This window comes from Fragaria vesca, linkage group LG2 (assembly GCF_000184155.1).
Source record: "Fragaria vesca subsp. vesca linkage group LG2, FraVesHawaii_1.0, whole genome shotgun sequence".
Classification (NCBI taxonomy): Eukaryota; Viridiplantae; Streptophyta; class Magnoliopsida; order Rosales; family Rosaceae; genus Fragaria; species Fragaria vesca.
In genome coordinates this window covers 20,613,210-20,631,178 of record NC_020492.1, presented here as the reverse complement: position 1 = coordinate 20,631,178, position 17,969 = coordinate 20,613,210, and the positions used below count along the sequence as shown (strand labels likewise).

Sequence of the window (17,969 nt, the reverse complement as noted above, 5' to 3'; positions counted from 1 at the left end):
AGGCTCTTGCTTATAAAAATACGAAGACTTGTACCCCTTCATCACTTCATGCAATACACAGCAAATTATTCCCAATCAAACAGTTTGAATCACTTCAGGTATATTCATGAACCGCTTTATCACATTGATTTTATTGATTATTATCTACAATGTTGTTCTTTTTTCTGATAAAAGATTATTGTCTACTATGTTATTTCACGTTTATAGTCTCTGCTTTGTTGAGGTAAGGTGAATTAGAAGCTCTATCTAGTTACTAAAAGACTAAAACCCAGAACTTTTGTTGTGTTCCATCAGCCAAAGGCCCAAAGCAAACACTATATGGAGCTGGAATTGGAAACAAGTATAAAAGCCGAAATTGAAGAGGCTGAGAAATTGATTGCAATGATAGGTGGAGAAAAACTTCAGCTCACTGATTCACTAGGGCAGATGATGGTATGTTAAACAGGTTATAGCTGTATGTTTATATGATTGTATGTATGTGCTAGCTATCTAGTGACAACTTCAATGATCAAACTAACCTTTCCTGTGCGCATATAGTTTGATCATCGATGTTTGCTGTCTCGGTTGGTAGACCTCAATTGTCGTAAAGAAGAACTCGTACATTCTGTGATTCATCAAAGGAGGAAGATGGATCTACTGCAACTACTTCCACATAAGCTTCGTTTCGCAGACAACACTTACCAAAAGAAACCGATCAAGTCATGCTTGTCTGCACAAGAGATGAGTAAACATGTAAGGATCAGAAATTAATCAAATTATACATGTATAGTCATGGACAATGTATGCATGTAACAATGCAAACATTTATTTATGAAATTTGATGCAGAACTTGCATTTCCGGATGGAACATGGAAGCAAGAGTTTGGTTAAGGAAAAGAGGCTTCTGAAAGAGATGAAAGTGAGCCAGAATGAAGCGGAGGATGGTTTTGCTTCATTTTGGACTCAATGGGAAGACGATTTGACAAATGCGTCTGAAAATGTAAGATTAAGTAAAAAAAAAAAAGTTGAATAATCAAGCACCAGTTACCTTATATTCTTCTAATTCTCTGGATTTGGCTTTTCTGACTGTTGAAGCAGATTATCAGATACAGAAGGTATGGGAATGGGATAGTCCGCATTGATTTGCATTCTTTGAAACAGACTTGGTGGTTGCAACACCAGATGCCATTCCTAATCAGCAAAGGAGATATCAAAGACCGCGAAGGAGAAATCAGAGAACTCGAGTGGAGAATAGAAACATGTGGAGTAGGATTGCCACTATTGCAAAAGAAAGCAGATAAAACACTACTTGCTTTCAATAGAAGTGCAGATGCTAATCCTACTCCTGTGAAGGGAAAGACTTGGACTTGTTTGGTAACAAAAAATAAATTACAGGACCAAATAAAGGTAACTCATCAAATAGGACACAGACATTAATTTGTAGCACAAGTTTTTCTGGTTTCTCTGCCTTTCTGGTGTGTAACTAATTTTCTGTCACAATTGATTAAGCAGCTTGCCAGTAAGAATATAGAGGAATCAAGGAAAACCCAGCTGGCTCTTGGTCTTGGGCTAAAACTCAGTGACGTTCAGAGAGAACTGGTGACTATTGAAAGGGATATGGAATCACTGAAGAAGAAAATGACATTGATAGATCAGAAGAAAGATGAAGCACACCAATACATTCTCAAACTCAGAAAACAACAGGCATGACTAGGTATGAACTATGAGTCTAATCACAAAAAGTTAACAAACCTCATTACATAACTCTTCATTTACACACAATTCACAGTAAACCAAATTGGAAATCAACCTCTTCTGAGTTTTAAACAAAGTTGTCAAATGTAGTTCAAGTGTCAAATCAATCACCTACTTTGGTTTCTAGCTAGTTATTAGTACTGGTTAACTAATAAATCAAAATTTTGCGAGTTATTTTGCACCTTTCAAGATCCTCATAGTTACTGACATTGACATTCTCACTTTATATAAATGCAGGTTGAGAGATTCGTGTCTTGTTAGTTGGTCAATCCTTGTCAGATCTAATAACCTCAAGAGCTGCAACTGTACCAAATATCAAGCCACAAATTGCTTCATAGTTCATAGACACACAAAAAACCAAAAAGAGACACATGAAAAGTGATGGCAAGAAAGTGCAGTAATTAACTAGCTACTAGGGCCAAATCTCTAGTTGAGCTCTATTTTATGTACTATTTGGTAGATCTATGGACCTCAAATTCCTTAATGCCAATTTGTTGTACTTCACCTAGATCTATGGATCTACTTGAGCATAAAGCATTACTTATATATCAAAAATTGTAAAGAACATACTTTGTAACAAAAGTAAAATGCATGCTTCAAAAACCAAGAAACGGAAGTGTACAACTAATCATTTTTATTTTCATCCAGTTTATTTTATGATGTTTATGAAATTTAAACAATTACGGTGTGATGACAACTTAAACAACCAACATATCACAACTCATCGACGGAGATGATGTATCAATCTCGCTCTCTCGCTCTCTGGAGCATCCACATTGTTGGCGTTTGGCTAATTGCCAGACCTGTTTTGCTGTTAATATCCCATTAAAAGTTAATATAAAAATCCCATCTTTTTCAACGTAAACCCAAAAACCAAAACCAAAAATGGTAGCGTGAGACAGCAGAAAACCAAAGCTCACAGACACCCCAAAGGGCAAAGGCACAGTCTTTCTTCTTTTTTCTCATACCCCAATAATCAAGATTCGATTTTTATTTGGAGAAGCGATGTGGGAGTCGATCTTTCTGACGTTGGCGGCGACGGCCGGAAACAACATCGGCAAAATTCTTCAGAAGAAGGGCACCGTCATTCTTCCCCCTCTCTCTTTGAAGCTCAAGGCACTCTTCTCTTTACCCATTTTGCCCCTTTCTTCATTGCATGTGTTATGATTGGTATTGATTGCCAAGAATGTGTTTTGGGTTTATGGAATTGGATTCAGGATGAGTTGCCAATTGGGTTTCTGATTTTGTTGCAAGCAAATGTTGGTGTTGCATGATGAAGATTTGAAAGGATTGCTAATTGGGTCTGTGTTTGTTGTAGGTGATAAGGGCGTATGCCTTGAACAAAGCTTGGTTGATAGGATTTCTGATGGATATATTTGGAGCCTTGCTCATGTTGAGAGCATTGTCTCTTGCTCCTGTAAGTGTTTCAGCTCCAAGCTCTATTTGTTTGTTATTTTCTTTACATTTTGCTTAACGTTCAGTTTGTGCATTGATTCATATTCTTGGTCTAGTTGAGATTTATGATATATGCTGAAGTACAGTTTAATTGAAATGCATGTTGAAAAGAACCTGAATTTGAACTTGTATTGGTCAATGTGGCTCTGGGTCAGAATCTGGTCGGGTCAAGCTAAGATGCTTATTCGTCTAGTTGGTGTTTGATCTTGTCCAGTTTTATGTGTGCTGAGAATCTTGATGGTGTACTTTCAGGTATCTGTCATCCAACCAGTTTCTGGGTGTGGACTTGCTATCCTTTCGATATTTTCCCATTTTTATCTGAAGGAAATCATGAATGCTGTTGACTGGATGGGGATTACCTTAGCAGGCATTGGCACTATAGGTAATGTAAGTTCTGCATGATTCTCTTTGTTCAGTTTGTGGATTACCAATGTTGCTAATTTCTGTTACTGAACTGTAAGGTATCTATGTATGAAAGTTAAATCGTACAGAACTGTTACCTTATCAGCTTTTGATTTGTGTGTTTTATTCAAAGTATTGTTTAGAGTAGTATAAGATTTTATTTGCAGGAGTTGGTGCTGGAGGTGAAGAGCAAAAGGCTTCTGCTATATCTGTCTTCCATCTACCATGGTTGGCAATTGTGGTCGCCATCTTGTTTGTAGGTACCTTGTCCCATGGATCATCTGATACTTGCTAGGCTTTTTTTGTTACCGAAGCAAGTATATAAATTTAATGCTGCTGGATCCATTTACAATCCGATAATTTATCTAATGATTCTAAGCCTGCAATATCCTTTGATATAGGTACTCCTTAATGGTTGGTTACGAATCTACAGACGTCAACGAAAAGAACAGGAGCTGGTAGGTTGATTTACGCTTTTCAGCTATTTACAGTGTTTGGGGATGGTTTTATCCGCCCTTTCCTGACATCTGTTTGTGGTACAGATGGAATATGAAGTTGTTGAAGAAATTATATATGGCTTGGAATCTGGCATTTTGTTCGGGTATGAATCCCTCCTGCACTATTTTTGTCGGTTTTGTTGGTGACACTGTTCCTTGTCAGATAAAGTCTTACCTCTCACAATTCAAATTAGGAGGGAAAGTAGAACATATTATTCTTCTGTCTGCACACTAGTTGAGATGCAATATTCCGCCCCATGTCAACACGGTCATAGCACTTTGTTGAGTTTGACAGATTGCAGGAATTAATGTTGTGTGTGCGCTAGTGCATGTCATTTCATGTGTATTGTTAGTATGAAAAGACGACTTTTATGTACAGTAGCGCCCGATGTTACGACAAAGTTTTAGCCTCATAGATTTGTTGGTGGCAAATTGGACTAGTTATATCTATAATCATTGTTTCACATACTATAATCAAATTTTCTCATGCCTGAGCCAAATACTTTTTTGATTCGGAAAGATCAATTACAGGATACAAAGACATCTATTGGTAAACTCATGTAGATTGTAAATCATGCTTAAAATCATACATTAATTATTACATGTCTAATTGCAGAATGGCATCTGTAATATCAAAGATGGGCTTTGTGTTCTTGGAGCAGGGTTTCCCCAGCATATTAGTTCCTATATGCTTGATAATCAGCATATGTTGTAGCGGTACTGGGTTCTATTACCAGGTATGTAAAACACTTGACTAGACTGAGAGATTCATCTCCATATGTACATGTGAATAGAAGGTCTCAGCCACATGAAAATGCATTTCTTCTTATAAATTTTATTATATTTTTGGCATAAGGTGTTATTGTTGTTGATGATGATGAGTTATTTTGAACAGACTTGGGGTTTAAAGCATGGGAGGGCGATTGTAGTCTCTACATGTGCTGCTGTGGCATCAATTGTTACTGGTGTTCTTGCTGGTATGCTTGCTTTGGGTGAAAGATTGCCTTCAGCGCCCACAGCTCGTCTTACACTACTGCTTGGATGGTAAATTCAGACACTAATTTTTAATTTGTACATTGTTTCTAATAACTATACCTTCCTAATTTATTTAGTTTGGGCCTAAGGATGTTCTTGAACCAAATAGTTTTTTCGATTCCATACTAAACCAAATAGTTGACAGATGGTGTATATGCCAATTTAGGCCTCACTTAAGCATGGTTCATCTGTTGTCATTAAGATGAAATGAGTAATACAAGTTTGATTTTGGATGCTAGCATTAAGATTGTTGATCCTAAACTATTTTTGCTGCAGGGCATTTATAATTGTTGGGGTGATTCTACTTGTGAGCTCAACACGGTTGGTGCCTTACCTTCCTCGGTCTATACGACATGTTGACAAGAGCTTCAACGTTAGAAAATCTGGATCCACCCGTGGTAGGGACTCCAACCCTAGCACTATTATCCAGGCATCAACTTTGCATCATTTGATGCCTGCGTCTTCTAAAGAGAAGGCTTGATCTGATGACAGCAGGAAGATTCTTGTATATGCATAAAAGTTCTTACATTGATAGACACGAATGTACCATGAAAAAGCAGATCATTTTGGTTGGGCAAAGCTGGTGTATAGTAGATAGAGTTTGCTCACTATTTTTAACGGAGGGCATGACATTTTTGACATCATTCCTTTCCTGGAAAAAATTTCCACACCGCAATGTGTTAACATATTCATATCTGAAACTGTTTAATAACTCACTCTTACTTACTATTCATTTCGTGAGTGATGGTTTCTCCTCTTTAAAGTGTTGCAATGTATTCTTAATCAAGTCTAAATTTCTCAGTAGAGCGAGAACAAATTGCTCGTCTTTGATCCTCTGACAGTAATATGCTGAATAATTAGAGTGCTGATGAGGACCCTCATCCCAACATCATCTTTGAGAACTGAAAATGTGCAGGTAACCCTTCACTGAAAATTGCTTTCTGTTTACAGAAACACAGTCATCACCGCGTAGTCTTGTTCATCTTTAAACTCTGTTCACTGTGTTTACCTTCTCCACAAGACAGTTTCGAGGTTTTGATACCCACTAACTGTCCACCGTGGACGAATTTAAACAATGCTCAAGTTATTGTACTTTAGGATAATCCTTCTCAATCTTTCAGCATTTAACGTTTCTGATAGGCAGCAGAATGATGCCAAAAACAAGGTCTGCGAGAATTTAGTGATGAAATAGTTATGGAGGGACCTTGAAAGACACAAGTGAACAGTTTAGATACATCTACATTATGGGATGCCTGGCTCACCCACCCCACTACTCCACAGAACTAACTTCCACTTTGAGCTTAGCCCCTACACCATGAGGTCCACCATTGTTCTTGAGTCTTGAGCAACCACTACTGAGAGACCCATTTTGCAAAATCCTAAAGCAACCAGGATGGGGGCAGCTTCTTGTGCTGAGTTAGAGCAGAAGTATTATGTCACGCACCAGCACTTCCCTTTTTGTAGAAAAAGAAATAACTAATCAGTAGGCTACCTTCTGAGAAATGCATGTGTTTGGTACCCCAGCCAATATTATGAACTAGAGTTTGGTATAGTACTGTGCCTTTCACTTTAAGAACAAGTTACAAAAACAGTGCCAGTAGCTAATTGCTTTCGTTTCCTCCTTGTCGAAAAGGAAGCAATCTTTAACAAAACACTAGAATCCAGAATGATATTTAGGTGGCCAAACACAAGGGGAGGGCATGGGGAGCCAGAATGAAATAGCCTTCTACCAAAAGCTGTTTGATTTTGTCTTGAAATTATTTTGTACATCACAGAAAAGAACACTATCAAGAGTCGGTAGAACTAGCAGTAGGAATATACTCTCGATGGTTGCCTAAGATTCTCTTTAGTACGTAGATTACAAGTGCACTTATCTGATACTTGAATCCGGGTTAACTCATTGGATAAGGTGGAGTAACCAGAAGATGATCCTGAAACTTTAATGAACACTTTTTCTACTTTCTAGAGATGCCCGTTTGGAGTTCAGCGAAAGGTAGGCTCAAACTCGAAGGTGTCAAAGGAACTGAAATGGAAAAGAAGAATGTTGAAGAACAATGGAAGGAAATACAATCAGCTGTCTTGGGACTAGGACAAACAATGTTAGCATTACTATTCCACTCTTCAGCTGAACTTTGAGAAGAACAGTGAGGGGGAATTACAATGCTCCCAAACTCTTTTGGAAAGGAGTCAGGACACACTAGCTGCTTTGAGCTTTGTGAAGAACATTTAGAAGGTCTTTCGAAAACCTTTTAGCACAATGGTGACTGATTAGAAGTTGCTCATGCCATCATTCATGGGATGCCTATGTTCAATACTACGACTATGTTGTCTACTTCTCATCCATACCAACAAAATATGAAAATAATGAAATATGACAATCAAATAGTGTTTTTGTCGATCTTAAATGAAATATGCTATTAAAGACTGGACGGATTCAGTTGAAGTCAAATTACAAGGAATTGAAGAGTACACTGAAATAAAGGGTCTGGTCCCATATAAATACATTCTTCCAACAACTCAAATCAGGAAACAATTTTGGTGCCTACACCAATATTCCAATAACTATTTCACCATGGAAGTGATGGCCCCTCATCGCTTGAAGCTAGTTCTCGTTGTGCCTTTTTCCAGCTTTCATGAGAAGCAATAGCTTGATGGGAAGGAGTGTATTGCTGCAAAAGTAAACAAATTGTGGATTTGTTAAGGCTTTAATATGTCCAGAAAAACTTAATCACTAAAAAAAACATGTAACCTTTTAATGAACTGCAAGGAAGTTAGTTTAGTACTATACCTCCATCTTGATCATAAGTTCTTTGGCGGTTGGAGCATAGACAACTATATCACGAGCAGCTGGCTTGATGAATCCTTCATCAACACCATTGTCAAATAGTGAAAGCAAGCAGTCATAGTACCCGTCTACATTTAGCAAACCAACCTGTAAAGAGTGTAATATCAAGTTACAAATCCCATTAATAGGAAGCAGACAATATAGTTCCCGGTGGTAAAAATTGGTACCGGCTTTTTATGAATCCCAAGTTGGGCCCATGTTATCATCTCCAGTGTCTCTTCCAGCGTTCCATATCCTCCTAAAACCAAACGCAATAATGCAGTAAGTATCCAGTTCACATGCTTAAGAACTATTTACATAGCTACAGTATACTGGAGGAATGCTGTGGTTCTGAAATTTTAGGGATAATTCGTGTAATTACCAGGAAGAGCAATAAAGGCATCAGATTCCTCAGCCATAGAAGCTTTCCGCTCATGCATGTCTCTAACTATTCTTACTTCTCCAACAGTTTCACCAGATATCTGTCAAATTTGTCCACAAAAGTCTGTGATACTCAACTGAACTCAACTTTGAAAAGTGTGGTAAAACTGGTAGTACAAAAAACTGCAAATATCTCCCCAAACCCCCTAAGCTACATTGATAAATTTTAAAGACGTGAGAAAATCACTCAGCGCATGACATCAAGCATGTTAAGGGATGTTAGAAATCATCCGATATGTTTAATCTTATAAAGTCTGCTTCTTAAGAGTAATTGTAAGCCTAACAAGATTCTAGATATTTGAAAACAGGAAAAGCAGCATCAAATCAAGATAAGAACAATTTAATCTACAACCATTACCTCTCGAGGCACGAGAGCTCTTGGAATGACCCTGCATGTAAAGAGCAAAAATAACTTGTGATCAACAAATTATCACTCAGAGACACAAATACAATGAATCACAACGGTAAATGTTTTGTAAGAAATACCCAAGAACATGGCAGCCTCCATCAAACACCGTCTGGGATACTAAACCCATCAACCCAACATTCCCTCCACCATACACCAAATCTATCTTCCTTTTCACCTGAAATACACACCAACAAAGTGGATAAGTAACTGCTACATCATCTTTTTAAAGTGAAAATTAAGCATAGGAGACGAAACCGCATAATACTCCTGTTTATTGCATTGAACACTGATTCCATGCCTTTTTGATGGATTTGCATGAAGTAATATACTGTCAAAAGGAAGTCAACAATGCTCATGATCTTAAATCACAGCCCAAGTGGCCAGTTCCCAACAGAACAAAACCCGGTTCAAGACATTACATAACCAATCAACAACTCTAAATTTAGCACAAGAAAAACCAAGATGAGCGTGTTTGAAGCAATCAAAAGTAGAAACCAGAACAACCCCATAACATTATCCAAAGCACCAAAACTCCCAGAAAACAACAGTTCTTTATGAATATGGAATCTTCAATACGAATTCATAATCATCCAAGCCAAGATTACATATTTAAACGATATATAGCAATAAAATAACGATTTAAAAACTATAAGACAACAAACAGACAAACAAACCAGTTCATTGCCCAATTCAAGAGCAGCATCACTGAAGACTTGTTTGTTGCCAGAGTTGCTTCCACAAAACACACAAATCCTCTTGAACTTGCTGCTCTCTTCCATTCACAGTTGTTTTGTTGTCAATCCCAAACTCTTTTTGATAAAGAGTAGAACCAAACAAGACCAATACAAGGAAAAAAAAAAAAAAAAAAAAAAAGGCTAGTTGTTATCTTATGTAATATGCAGATTCTATCTTACTCTAACAGCTAAATCCCAAAGCTTTTTGCAGACTCAGAGAGATAGGAAGAGAGGAAGTAAAAGATTGGATCTTTATAAGGCCAACTGGGTCGATCTTAATTTGGTGTATAAAAACTGAAGAGCAATCAGAACCGTGAAGGTGATCGATTTTTATATCCACACTCCACAGAGTGAAGCAAGCAAGGCCCATGGGAGCCATTCCTTTTGTCGGCTATATCAGATTATGTGAATAAAAAAGAGTTAATCTTTAAATTGAAATAGTGTAATCTCTTTGTTTTATTTTATCGCTTCCAGATCAAACAAAATGGACAGATTAGTGTATAGGAGTATAGGCTCTGGGAAGGTTTGACGTGCACAAGACTACTTTTGTAATGTACTAATTTAATATTATGATGAAACGTTTACTTAGTGGACAATAATTGAAACCAAAATAAGTTTAATCCACCACTATCCTGGCTATTTCATACGGAATCTATTTGGATTATATGTATTATTAGTATCAAAATTCATAATGGTCCAAGCGAATCTTTATGCTTGTTTGGCCTTGTTATAGATTATGTACAAAGGCTTTAGCCTTTAGGTATGACATTTGTACTTTTCAAGTGAGTTTATAAAGATACGACAAATAAAATGTAAACTTTTATCTATGCGGTTTATATTTCACATCATCTTTTCTTTATTTTCATAATCGAATGTGAAAATATGAACACATTCATGAGTTGTCCTGATATATAACGATAATAATCACAAGATAAAGCAACTGAATTAAAATTGAACAAATATGTATTTATTTCGACCACACCATAATGACTTTGATGACATATTTTGTTATATTAACTTTAGGGAGTTGATATTCATTGAAAAAAACAAAACAAAAAAAGGAGTTGATATTCATTACATATTGACATTACACCATATATGTTAAACGGTTATGTCAAATTGATATTCATTACTCATTTAGCACTGCTTGCTGCCACCATCTATTTTGATGGTGTATCACTCATATAACATTGGGTAACACCTTAACATAACTACCTTAATTAACAACCAGATTAACCTAAAGTAGGACTGGTCACAGCTGTTTCTTTCCTCCCATTTCCTAAACTCAAGCATTCTGTTTCGGATGATGCTACGAATGACTTCATTTCCAAATTCCAATTGCCCTGGTTCTCTCTCTTCTTCGAGGAAAACAAGCATCAAACCCAACATTGTAGAAGGGAAGCTAGCTAGGGGAACCCCTTTTGAATTTCAAAACCTCGATCCAAAAATCGAAGAACCAAGCTAGGGGATCTGAAACAAAATCACAAAGCTAGGCAACACATCAAAACCACCAATGAATGGATCACAAGCTTTAACAATGAATGTTTACAGGTTCAACTTCCCCGGCCAATATTGGTTTTGATGTTTGAATACTCATGGGAAGAACCATTCCCACGGATGAAAACGACTTGCTGATTCCTCCGGTGCTTTCATTCTCACTCTTTGCTGCTGGCATGGCTGCAGCCACCTTTGCCATGATCACAGCTCTTTGTAGTTTTAGACGAAAAGCGCAGCGTAATGTTAATCATGAGGATATTCTACAATCTCCGGACGTGTTAAAAACGAAAGAGGAGGGTGTGGCTGATGTGAAAACAAGAGAAGAACCAGCAGCAGCAATGTCGAACGAGACAATAGCGCCCCAAGAACCCGAAACAGAAGATATTCAGGAAGATGAAGATGGAGATGATTTAAAAAACAAAGAACTCCCGCTTCCACCAGGAATGAAGACGTCAGGGATAGGAGCGCAGGCGGTTAATTCTTGGAATGCAAGCAATGCCAATACGACGACGTCTCAGATGAAGAAATCGGCTTCGGATAGACGATTGCTGTCGAGTTTGAGCCTCAAGCTACCGAGAAGCTTGTCGATGGCGAGAAGAGGAGAGAAAAGTAAGGACGAGGCTAACTTTAATAAACGAAAGAACAACGGGAGAAAGTTGTCAATGTCGTCAGTGACGTCCATGGCGTCAATGACGAAACAGGAAGAATCGATTTGGATGAAGACGATCATATTAGGAGAGAAAAATAGAGTGCCAGATGAAGATGACGATGCTGCTATGATCTACGATTCCAAAGGAAGAAGAATCCCGGCTTACCACCCGAAAAGTAGGCAAAACTCGTTCATTGATCAAAGAGCACTTCCCAGCCAGATTAGGAGTAGGCAATGCTCCTTCATTGATCCAAGTGCAATACCAGATCAAAGGTCAAGCAATGCCACAAGAGATGGAGATCATCGTGAAATGATCAGTGAGGATGAACAAGAATTGATGTCCTTGTCTCAACTCTGATGATCGAGGTTTTGTAAATCATCCAACTGTTGTGCATGTCTAGCTTGTCTTGGACCAAGTTGTATAGTGTTCGTGTGAACATCGATTGTTTTTGTGACATGAGAGTACCTTTTTTTTTTTTTTTTCTCCCGCTCATCGGCAAGTTAGTTAGTCAGTTTTATGAATTAATTATGAGTTTTAGGTTTTTGTTTTCCTCTACTTTAGTATCATGACAATTTTCTTCACTAGTTTACCCGATTATTATTTGCTCAATCTTGCGACTTTTATTTAATCTAAATTACCTGGATCTGTTCATATAATAGTCGAGTATAGCGGATAGTACTGGATATACTAACAAAAAGAATTGGTTGACAATATTAAAAAAAAAATTAATAACTTGGGGTTAAAGGCTGGGGACCTATTTCTAATGCATGCAATTATTTGATGATTTTGATCCCAGATATGGTACACATGGAAAACAGCTCAAACCTGAAAAGCAAATAATATATTGAACCTTATCATCATATATGCCTCCCCTATTGCTATTATCACCATGCACCTAAAATTGGAAGTGGGAAAATGAATCATCTAGAAAGCCGACATGATGTGATGGTCTGGAAAGTGGAAACACACGAGAATTATGAGATGAGTGAATTTCTAGCCGTAGACACGGATAAAATAGAATAATAATTATTAAATTATTTATACGGTGTATGGACTTGATAAATTACATACGTAGCTCGTAAGTCGGTAAAGTTGAAAAGTCTTCAAAAATGACACGTGGCGACGTGTGAATGGTCGGTCGACAACAAAAATCATCAATCATGACCAAAAACAGATATTAAATGTCAATCGGTAATCAGATTTCAATTAAATTAAATTGATTATCGGAAATTAAGTCGGGCATTTAATCAAATCGGCAAAATACCTTATTAGTCATAATCGAATCAATCAATAAATATCAATTGATTTAATTATGTTAATAATTATAATTAGATCAATCAATCAAGACTGATTGATTTAATTATACCGTTAAGGAAACAAAATTAAAACGGTGACTTCAACGCATTCCATATACGGATAAGCATTGATAATATAAATACCCTCTCTCACATCAAGAGGAGGACTTCCGGACAAGAGAGAAAAATTACTCCTGAGAGCTTAGAAGCCTCCCAAAACCCTTGAAGAATCATCAAGCTGCCAAATAGCCGATTCTTCATCAACCTCAAGACGAAGAACAAATCACCGCGTGAAACCGCTCGTGCCCAAAGTCGATCAACATCAAGCCTCAGCAGCCCTTCATCAACCCTTGTCTTCAAGTCTTCAACAAATCAAAACTTCTACCAAGTTTTTCAACAAGCTCGTAGAGAATCAACAAGCACTAAACACACGTGCCGATTCATCCGCCATCAAAGCCGAAGAACGTTCACCACGTGAAACCGCTCGTGGCCTAAGTTCGATCAAGAACAAGCCTCTACGGCCCTTGGTCAATCAACTTCTACAAATCATCAACATGACAAGAAGTCCAAACTAAAACCATTCGATTCAAGATCAAGTGCTCGTCACCTTTGGATCAAATCGACGTCGAAGTTCGAATAAGAGGAAATTCTTGTAAAAGAACATTTGTTACAGGAATTTTCGTGTTTACAAAATTGGCACGCCCAGTGGACAATCTCTGCCTCTCATCTTATTCTCCGAAAATATCACCATCCTCATCATATGGCTTCAAAGATGGTGCAAATCAAATCGAAAAACAAGACCAACAAGGTAGCTACTTTGAAAAGCTGTAGAAACCTTAGCGGTCATGCTGCTCATTGTGAGTCATTTCAACTCACAACATTCGACATTCATTCCTCAAATCATTTTCAGCCGATTGAAGCTTGGACAACAATGGGGCAAACCTCATGAAGTAAAGACGTTCAACATCGTCAAGCAACTCGAGGAAACATTCTTCTTCACCCACAGCTGAAGTTGATTCAAAGATAGGTCCACACTTGGAATTGCCTCTTGACAATCAAATTGAAGCGATTCTAGAAGATGACTCTTACACCATACAAGCCATGGTGATAGGAGCGACCAACGTGGAAGAACAAGCGGCCCAAATAGCCTAGTTGACTGAAGCAGTGAAGAAGCTTCAAAAAACCATTAAACAGAAGAATGTAGAAATTGCATCGCTCATGGAGAAGCTAGAAGTTCACCATGACAATGACTCGGAGAATAACTTGCATGGCGATAAGAAAGACACGTCTGGTGGATCATCTTCCGAGCAAAAAGGAGAATCAAATTTCATCCTAGCTTCATTGTCAGTTCAACAACTTCAAGACATGATTGTCAACACAATCAAAGCTTAATATGGTGGTTCATCTCGAGACACACTGACGTATTCCAAGCCAAACGGCTAGACAATTTAAGGATGCCAACTGGTTACTAACAGTGGCGTAGCTAAGGGGGGACGAGGGAAGTCAGCTGACGCCCCTCAGATTTTAGATTAGGTTATAGTGTTATCTGATTGGTCAATTTTTTTTATGGATATGTGATGCTGGATTAAATTTGACCCTTCTAAAATCTAACCAATAAGAGAAAGAGTTTGACAAAAAATATTAATTACAGCAATTAGTAGTGTTCAACTCCTATCACGCGTGTTTGTCAAGGAAAAAAAACTCCTATCACGTGTGAGTCTCTTTATTTTTTACTAAACATTCCTAATCCTAATCAATTAAAACAGAATCCTAGTTTTTTGTCTTTTAAATTAATATGTAATAAAGAAATTATTGTGATTGATTTCTCCTATACCTCTATAAGCAGTTTTGCGTATTCCTTTTTGTTGTCCTTCAATATTTTTTTTCATGTCGTTGACATCTTTCATAATCAAAAACTTGCAACTATGGATGTTTTAGAAGATTCTACTTGTAATTATTGTGATTGAGATTTGTTATTTTGTTTTCGAAGTATTCTAATGATTTATAATTTTTTATATTATTCATAAAATTATATTTTTATTTTATGTGACATTATTATTTAAATTTTTGACCATTCTACTTGTGGTTTCTGGCTACGCCACTAGTTACTAACCTCCCAAATTTCAACAATTCGATGGCAAAGGTAACCCCAAGCAACACATCGCACATTTCATCGAAACATGCAACAACGCTGGCACCGATGGTGATCATCTTATGAAGCAATTTGTTCGCTCACTCCAAGACACGGCGTTTGAATGGTTTATAGACTTGGAGCCTGAATCCATTGACAGCTGGGAGCAAATGGAAAAAGAGTTCTTGAACCGCTTCTTCAGCACACGTCACATGGTGAGTATGTTAGAGCTCACCAACACCAAACAACGAAAGGGCGAGTCTGCTGTAGAATTCATCAATCGTTGGCGTGCACTAAGTCTCGACTGCAAAGACTGACTCTCAGAATTATCAGCAGTGGAGATGTGCATTCAAGACATGCATTGGGGCTTGTTGTACATTCTTCAAGGAATAAATCCTCGCACCTTCGAAGAACTTGCCACTCGAGCTCATGACATGGAACTCAGCTTGGCTAGTCATGGCCAAAGAGAAGGTGAAGTCATTGAACCACATAGTCACAAGCGTGTTATGGAGTCATTCACAATTAGTCAGCTCCTGCAAAGATTACGACTCGAGTCAAATCAAATGACCGAAACAAGCTTCATTCGACTCAAGATCAAGCAAGGAGGCGAACTCTAAGAGAGTTGGAAGCTAAAAGTTACCCTTTTCTAAATTCCGATGTTGTTGAGATGTTGGAAAACTTGCTTGAAAAAGAACTAATCAAATTGCCAGACTGCAAGCGTCCAGAAGAGATGCATCACGTCAATGAACCAAAAAACTGCAAGAACCACCGTGGCATTAGTCATCCGGTGGAGAAATGCTTCATCTTGAAAGACCTCATCATGAAGCTCGCACAACAAGGAAAGATCAGCTTAGACATTGAAGATGATGCGGCTCAGTCAAATTATGCTACCATCATCTTTGAACAACTCGAAGCAGTGTCGTCAACGCCTTTGCTGGGGGCATGCAACCTGCTGAGACTCATGTAGACCACTGAAAAGTCACCACGCTCTTTGTCCGCACAAGCATAAACTACGAATCACCAAAAAAATCAACAAAAAAAAACGACTCCTGCCCGCACGAGCATAGGTTGCGTATGGCACCCAAGAAAAATCCTTGAACTACGTCATGACTTGATCTCTTTCTCATAAGAGTACGTAGGCAGCTTAGAAGATGCTTCTGAGTCCAGTCATAACAAAGCAAAAAAAAAAAAAAATGAGTTTGCTCGGGTTGTTTAGAGTATTGCCATATCAAAACAAGCAAATGAGTTTGCTCGAGGTGTCTCCCAAGTCAAAGAAGAGACATACAAAACTTGAAAGAGGATAACTCTGCGGAATCTCTGGAATTATATTCTTCCTTTCGCGGTTGAAAAATACGCAGAGTCTAAACACTTTGAGTGATTCCTCCCACTTTTAGAAAGTGGAAGAAATAAAGCGTTTAGGTTATCCGCGTTCTTCCTTTTGTTGTTTGTTGGTGTGTACGCAAAGCCTAAACACTTTAAGTGATTCCTTTTACTTTCAAACAGTGGAACGAATCAAGCATTTATGTTGTCTGCATTCTTCAATCACCTAATGAGTCATTCACCAGAGATGTGACTTGAACTGTCGGAAGGACATGTGGCTCGGTGAGCATCGACAAGGCTCACGGAGGGTAATCTTTAATCATTGGCAATGAAACATGTGGTTCAGTGAGCGTTGCCAAGGCTCACGGAGAAGAACCAACAAAGACGGCCGGCTGTGAGATATTTGGTTAAAGAAACGTCAATAAAGCTCACAAAGGTGAAATCATGACGAGCCAGCTTAGATGAGAGGTGGTGCCATCACTTTCAATGTCCTCGATATCTTCAAGGATGATGTATGTGTCCTTCTTGATACTCTTGAAAAATGCCATGTGGAGCGGTAAAATCTACGCAAAGCCTAAACACTTTGAGCGATTAATCCCACGTCTAAGACATGGAAGAAATCAAGTGGTTAGGTGTTCGCGTCCTTCAATTGCCGCCAAGGTACCCAAAGCCTAAACACTTTGAGCGATTAATCCCACGCTCAAGACGTGGAAGTAATCAAGTGGTTAGGTGTTCGTTGTAGTCGCTAGTTGAGAACTATCTTCCCCGCTCATAGACCAGTCAGGAAACTTGTATATACGATGTATATCCTACCTCGCCATGGTGAAAGATCATTGGTACCACATCGGGAAGGTGTTCCTCCAAGCTCCACAAGAAGACACCATGATAATAGTTATGTGTAGTTTGTCTCACATTGGAAATATGTAATATGTGGGCACCTTCTTTAGCTATAAAAGGAAGGCTTCCCATGTGTAGAAAAAAGAAATCTTTACTCACTCCACAAATGCCTATTGGCCATGATAGTTGATTGTAAAATGGACGTAGCTATGTCCTCCGATGGCATAGTGAACCACTATATGTCCTTGTCTCGTGTCTATGTTGTTTATTGTTCATGTTCGTGTTGTCACATCCCGACCCTTATATTTTTACCTTATTTACTAGCGTGATGATAATAAGAATTTTACCGTCTTGATCATGAGTAAATAGTTTAATTGGTCCCTAGAGGGGTTTCGGGGACGATTATGTGCGGAGGATTATTCGTATGAGGAAAATACGACTACGGTAAAAATGGTAAATTTTAGCTAGTAAAAGGTAATTTTTATTCGGGTATTATTTTTCGGGGTGTTTTTATTTTGGAATTTTGGGTTAAAAGGGGTGTTGGGTCGGCTGGGCCGAGCCCAACCCATTTCTTCTTCTTTTCTTTCTCTCTCCCTCCCGATTTCCTCTCCGCACCCGAGCCTCCCGCTGCCCGGTTTTCCGGCTGCCCTCCCGCCGCCGTCCGACCTCCGTTCGCCGCTGGACCGGTCCCGTTCGGTCGGTCTCCCT

The 17,969-nt window shown here is 38.4% G+C and overlaps 3 protein-coding genes across 3 annotated transcripts; 2 read left to right on the top strand and 1 right to left on the bottom strand.

Moving 5' to 3' along the window:
* Window positions 1-370: 370 nt before the first annotated feature.
* LOC101315303 lies at window positions 371-2,061 on the top strand. The gene is made up of 6 exons (XM_004291012.1): window positions 371-432; window positions 538-732; window positions 827-979; window positions 1,078-1,386; window positions 1,492-1,693; window positions 1,972-2,061. Exons 1-5 carry the CDS (start codon window positions 382-384, stop codon window positions 1,687-1,689), a joined length of 906 nt encoding a protein of 301 aa, XP_004291060.1. The 5' UTR covers window positions 371-381; the 3' UTR covers window positions 1,690-1,693; window positions 1,972-2,061.
* Window positions 2,062-2,624: 563 nt separating this feature from the next.
* Window positions 2,625-5,823, top strand: LOC101315014. The gene is made up of 9 exons (XM_004291011.1): window positions 2,625-2,850; window positions 3,053-3,151; window positions 3,442-3,571; window positions 3,759-3,847; window positions 3,993-4,049; window positions 4,134-4,192; window positions 4,705-4,825; window positions 4,984-5,132; window positions 5,400-5,823. The coding sequence occupies exons 1-9, from the start codon at window positions 2,740-2,742 to the stop codon at window positions 5,602-5,604; spliced, it is 1,020 nt and encodes a 339-aa protein (XP_004291059.1). The 5' UTR covers window positions 2,625-2,739; the 3' UTR covers window positions 5,605-5,823.
* Window positions 5,824-7,511: 1,688 nt separating this feature from the next.
* On the bottom strand, window positions 7,512-9,834 carry LOC101314717 (cytokinin riboside 5'-monophosphate phosphoribohydrolase LOG8-like). The gene is made up of 7 exons (XM_004291010.1): window positions 9,472-9,834; window positions 8,875-8,972; window positions 8,747-8,777; window positions 8,330-8,429; window positions 8,136-8,206; window positions 7,912-8,055; window positions 7,512-7,792 (listed from the first exon to the last, which is right to left on the bottom strand). The coding sequence occupies exons 1-7, from the start codon at window positions 9,574-9,576 to the stop codon at window positions 7,691-7,693; spliced, it is 651 nt and encodes a 216-aa protein (XP_004291058.1). The 5' UTR covers window positions 9,577-9,834; the 3' UTR covers window positions 7,512-7,690.
* Window positions 9,835-17,969: the final 8,135 nt, after the last annotated feature.

What these genes read in the sequence shown, in the direction of transcription:
- LOC101315303 (XM_004291012.1), top strand. Translation starts at nt 382, where the DNA reads ATGATAGGTGGAGAAAAACTTCAGCTCACTGATTCACTAGGGCAGATG. An exon ending in CACAAGAGATGAGTAAACAT is followed by an intron (nt 733 to 826) that starts GTAAGGATCAGA and finishes AATTTGATGCAG; the next exon opens with AACTTGCATTTCCGGATGGA. An exon ending in TGACAAATGCGTCTGAAAAT is followed by an intron (nt 980 to 1,077) that starts GTAAGATTAAGT and finishes CTGTTGAAGCAG; the next exon opens with ATTATCAGATACAGAAGGTA.
- LOC101314717 (XM_004291010.1), bottom strand. Translation starts at nt 9,576, where the DNA reads ATGGAAGAGAGCAGCAAGTTCAAGAGGATTTGTGTGTTTTGTGGAAGC. An exon ending in GAGCTCTCGTGCCTCGAGAG is followed by an intron (nt 8,430 to 8,746) that starts GTAATGGTTGTA and finishes CAAATTTGACAG; the next exon opens with ATATCTGGTGAAACTGTTGG. An exon ending in TGCCTTTATTGCTCTTCCTG is followed by an intron (nt 8,207 to 8,329) that starts GTAATTACACGA and finishes GTTTGGTTTTAG; the next exon opens with GAGGATATGGAACGCTGGAA.
- LOC101315014 (XM_004291011.1), top strand. Translation starts at nt 2,740, where the DNA reads ATGTGGGAGTCGATCTTTCTGACGTTGGCGGCGACGGCCGGAAACAAC. An exon ending in CTCTCTCTTTGAAGCTCAAG is followed by an intron (nt 2,851 to 3,052) that starts GCACTCTTCTCT and finishes TGTTTGTTGTAG; the next exon opens with GTGATAAGGGCGTATGCCTT. An exon ending in GAATCTGGCATTTTGTTCGG is followed by an intron (nt 4,193 to 4,704) that starts GTATGAATCCCT and finishes GTCTAATTGCAG; the next exon opens with AATGGCATCTGTAATATCAA.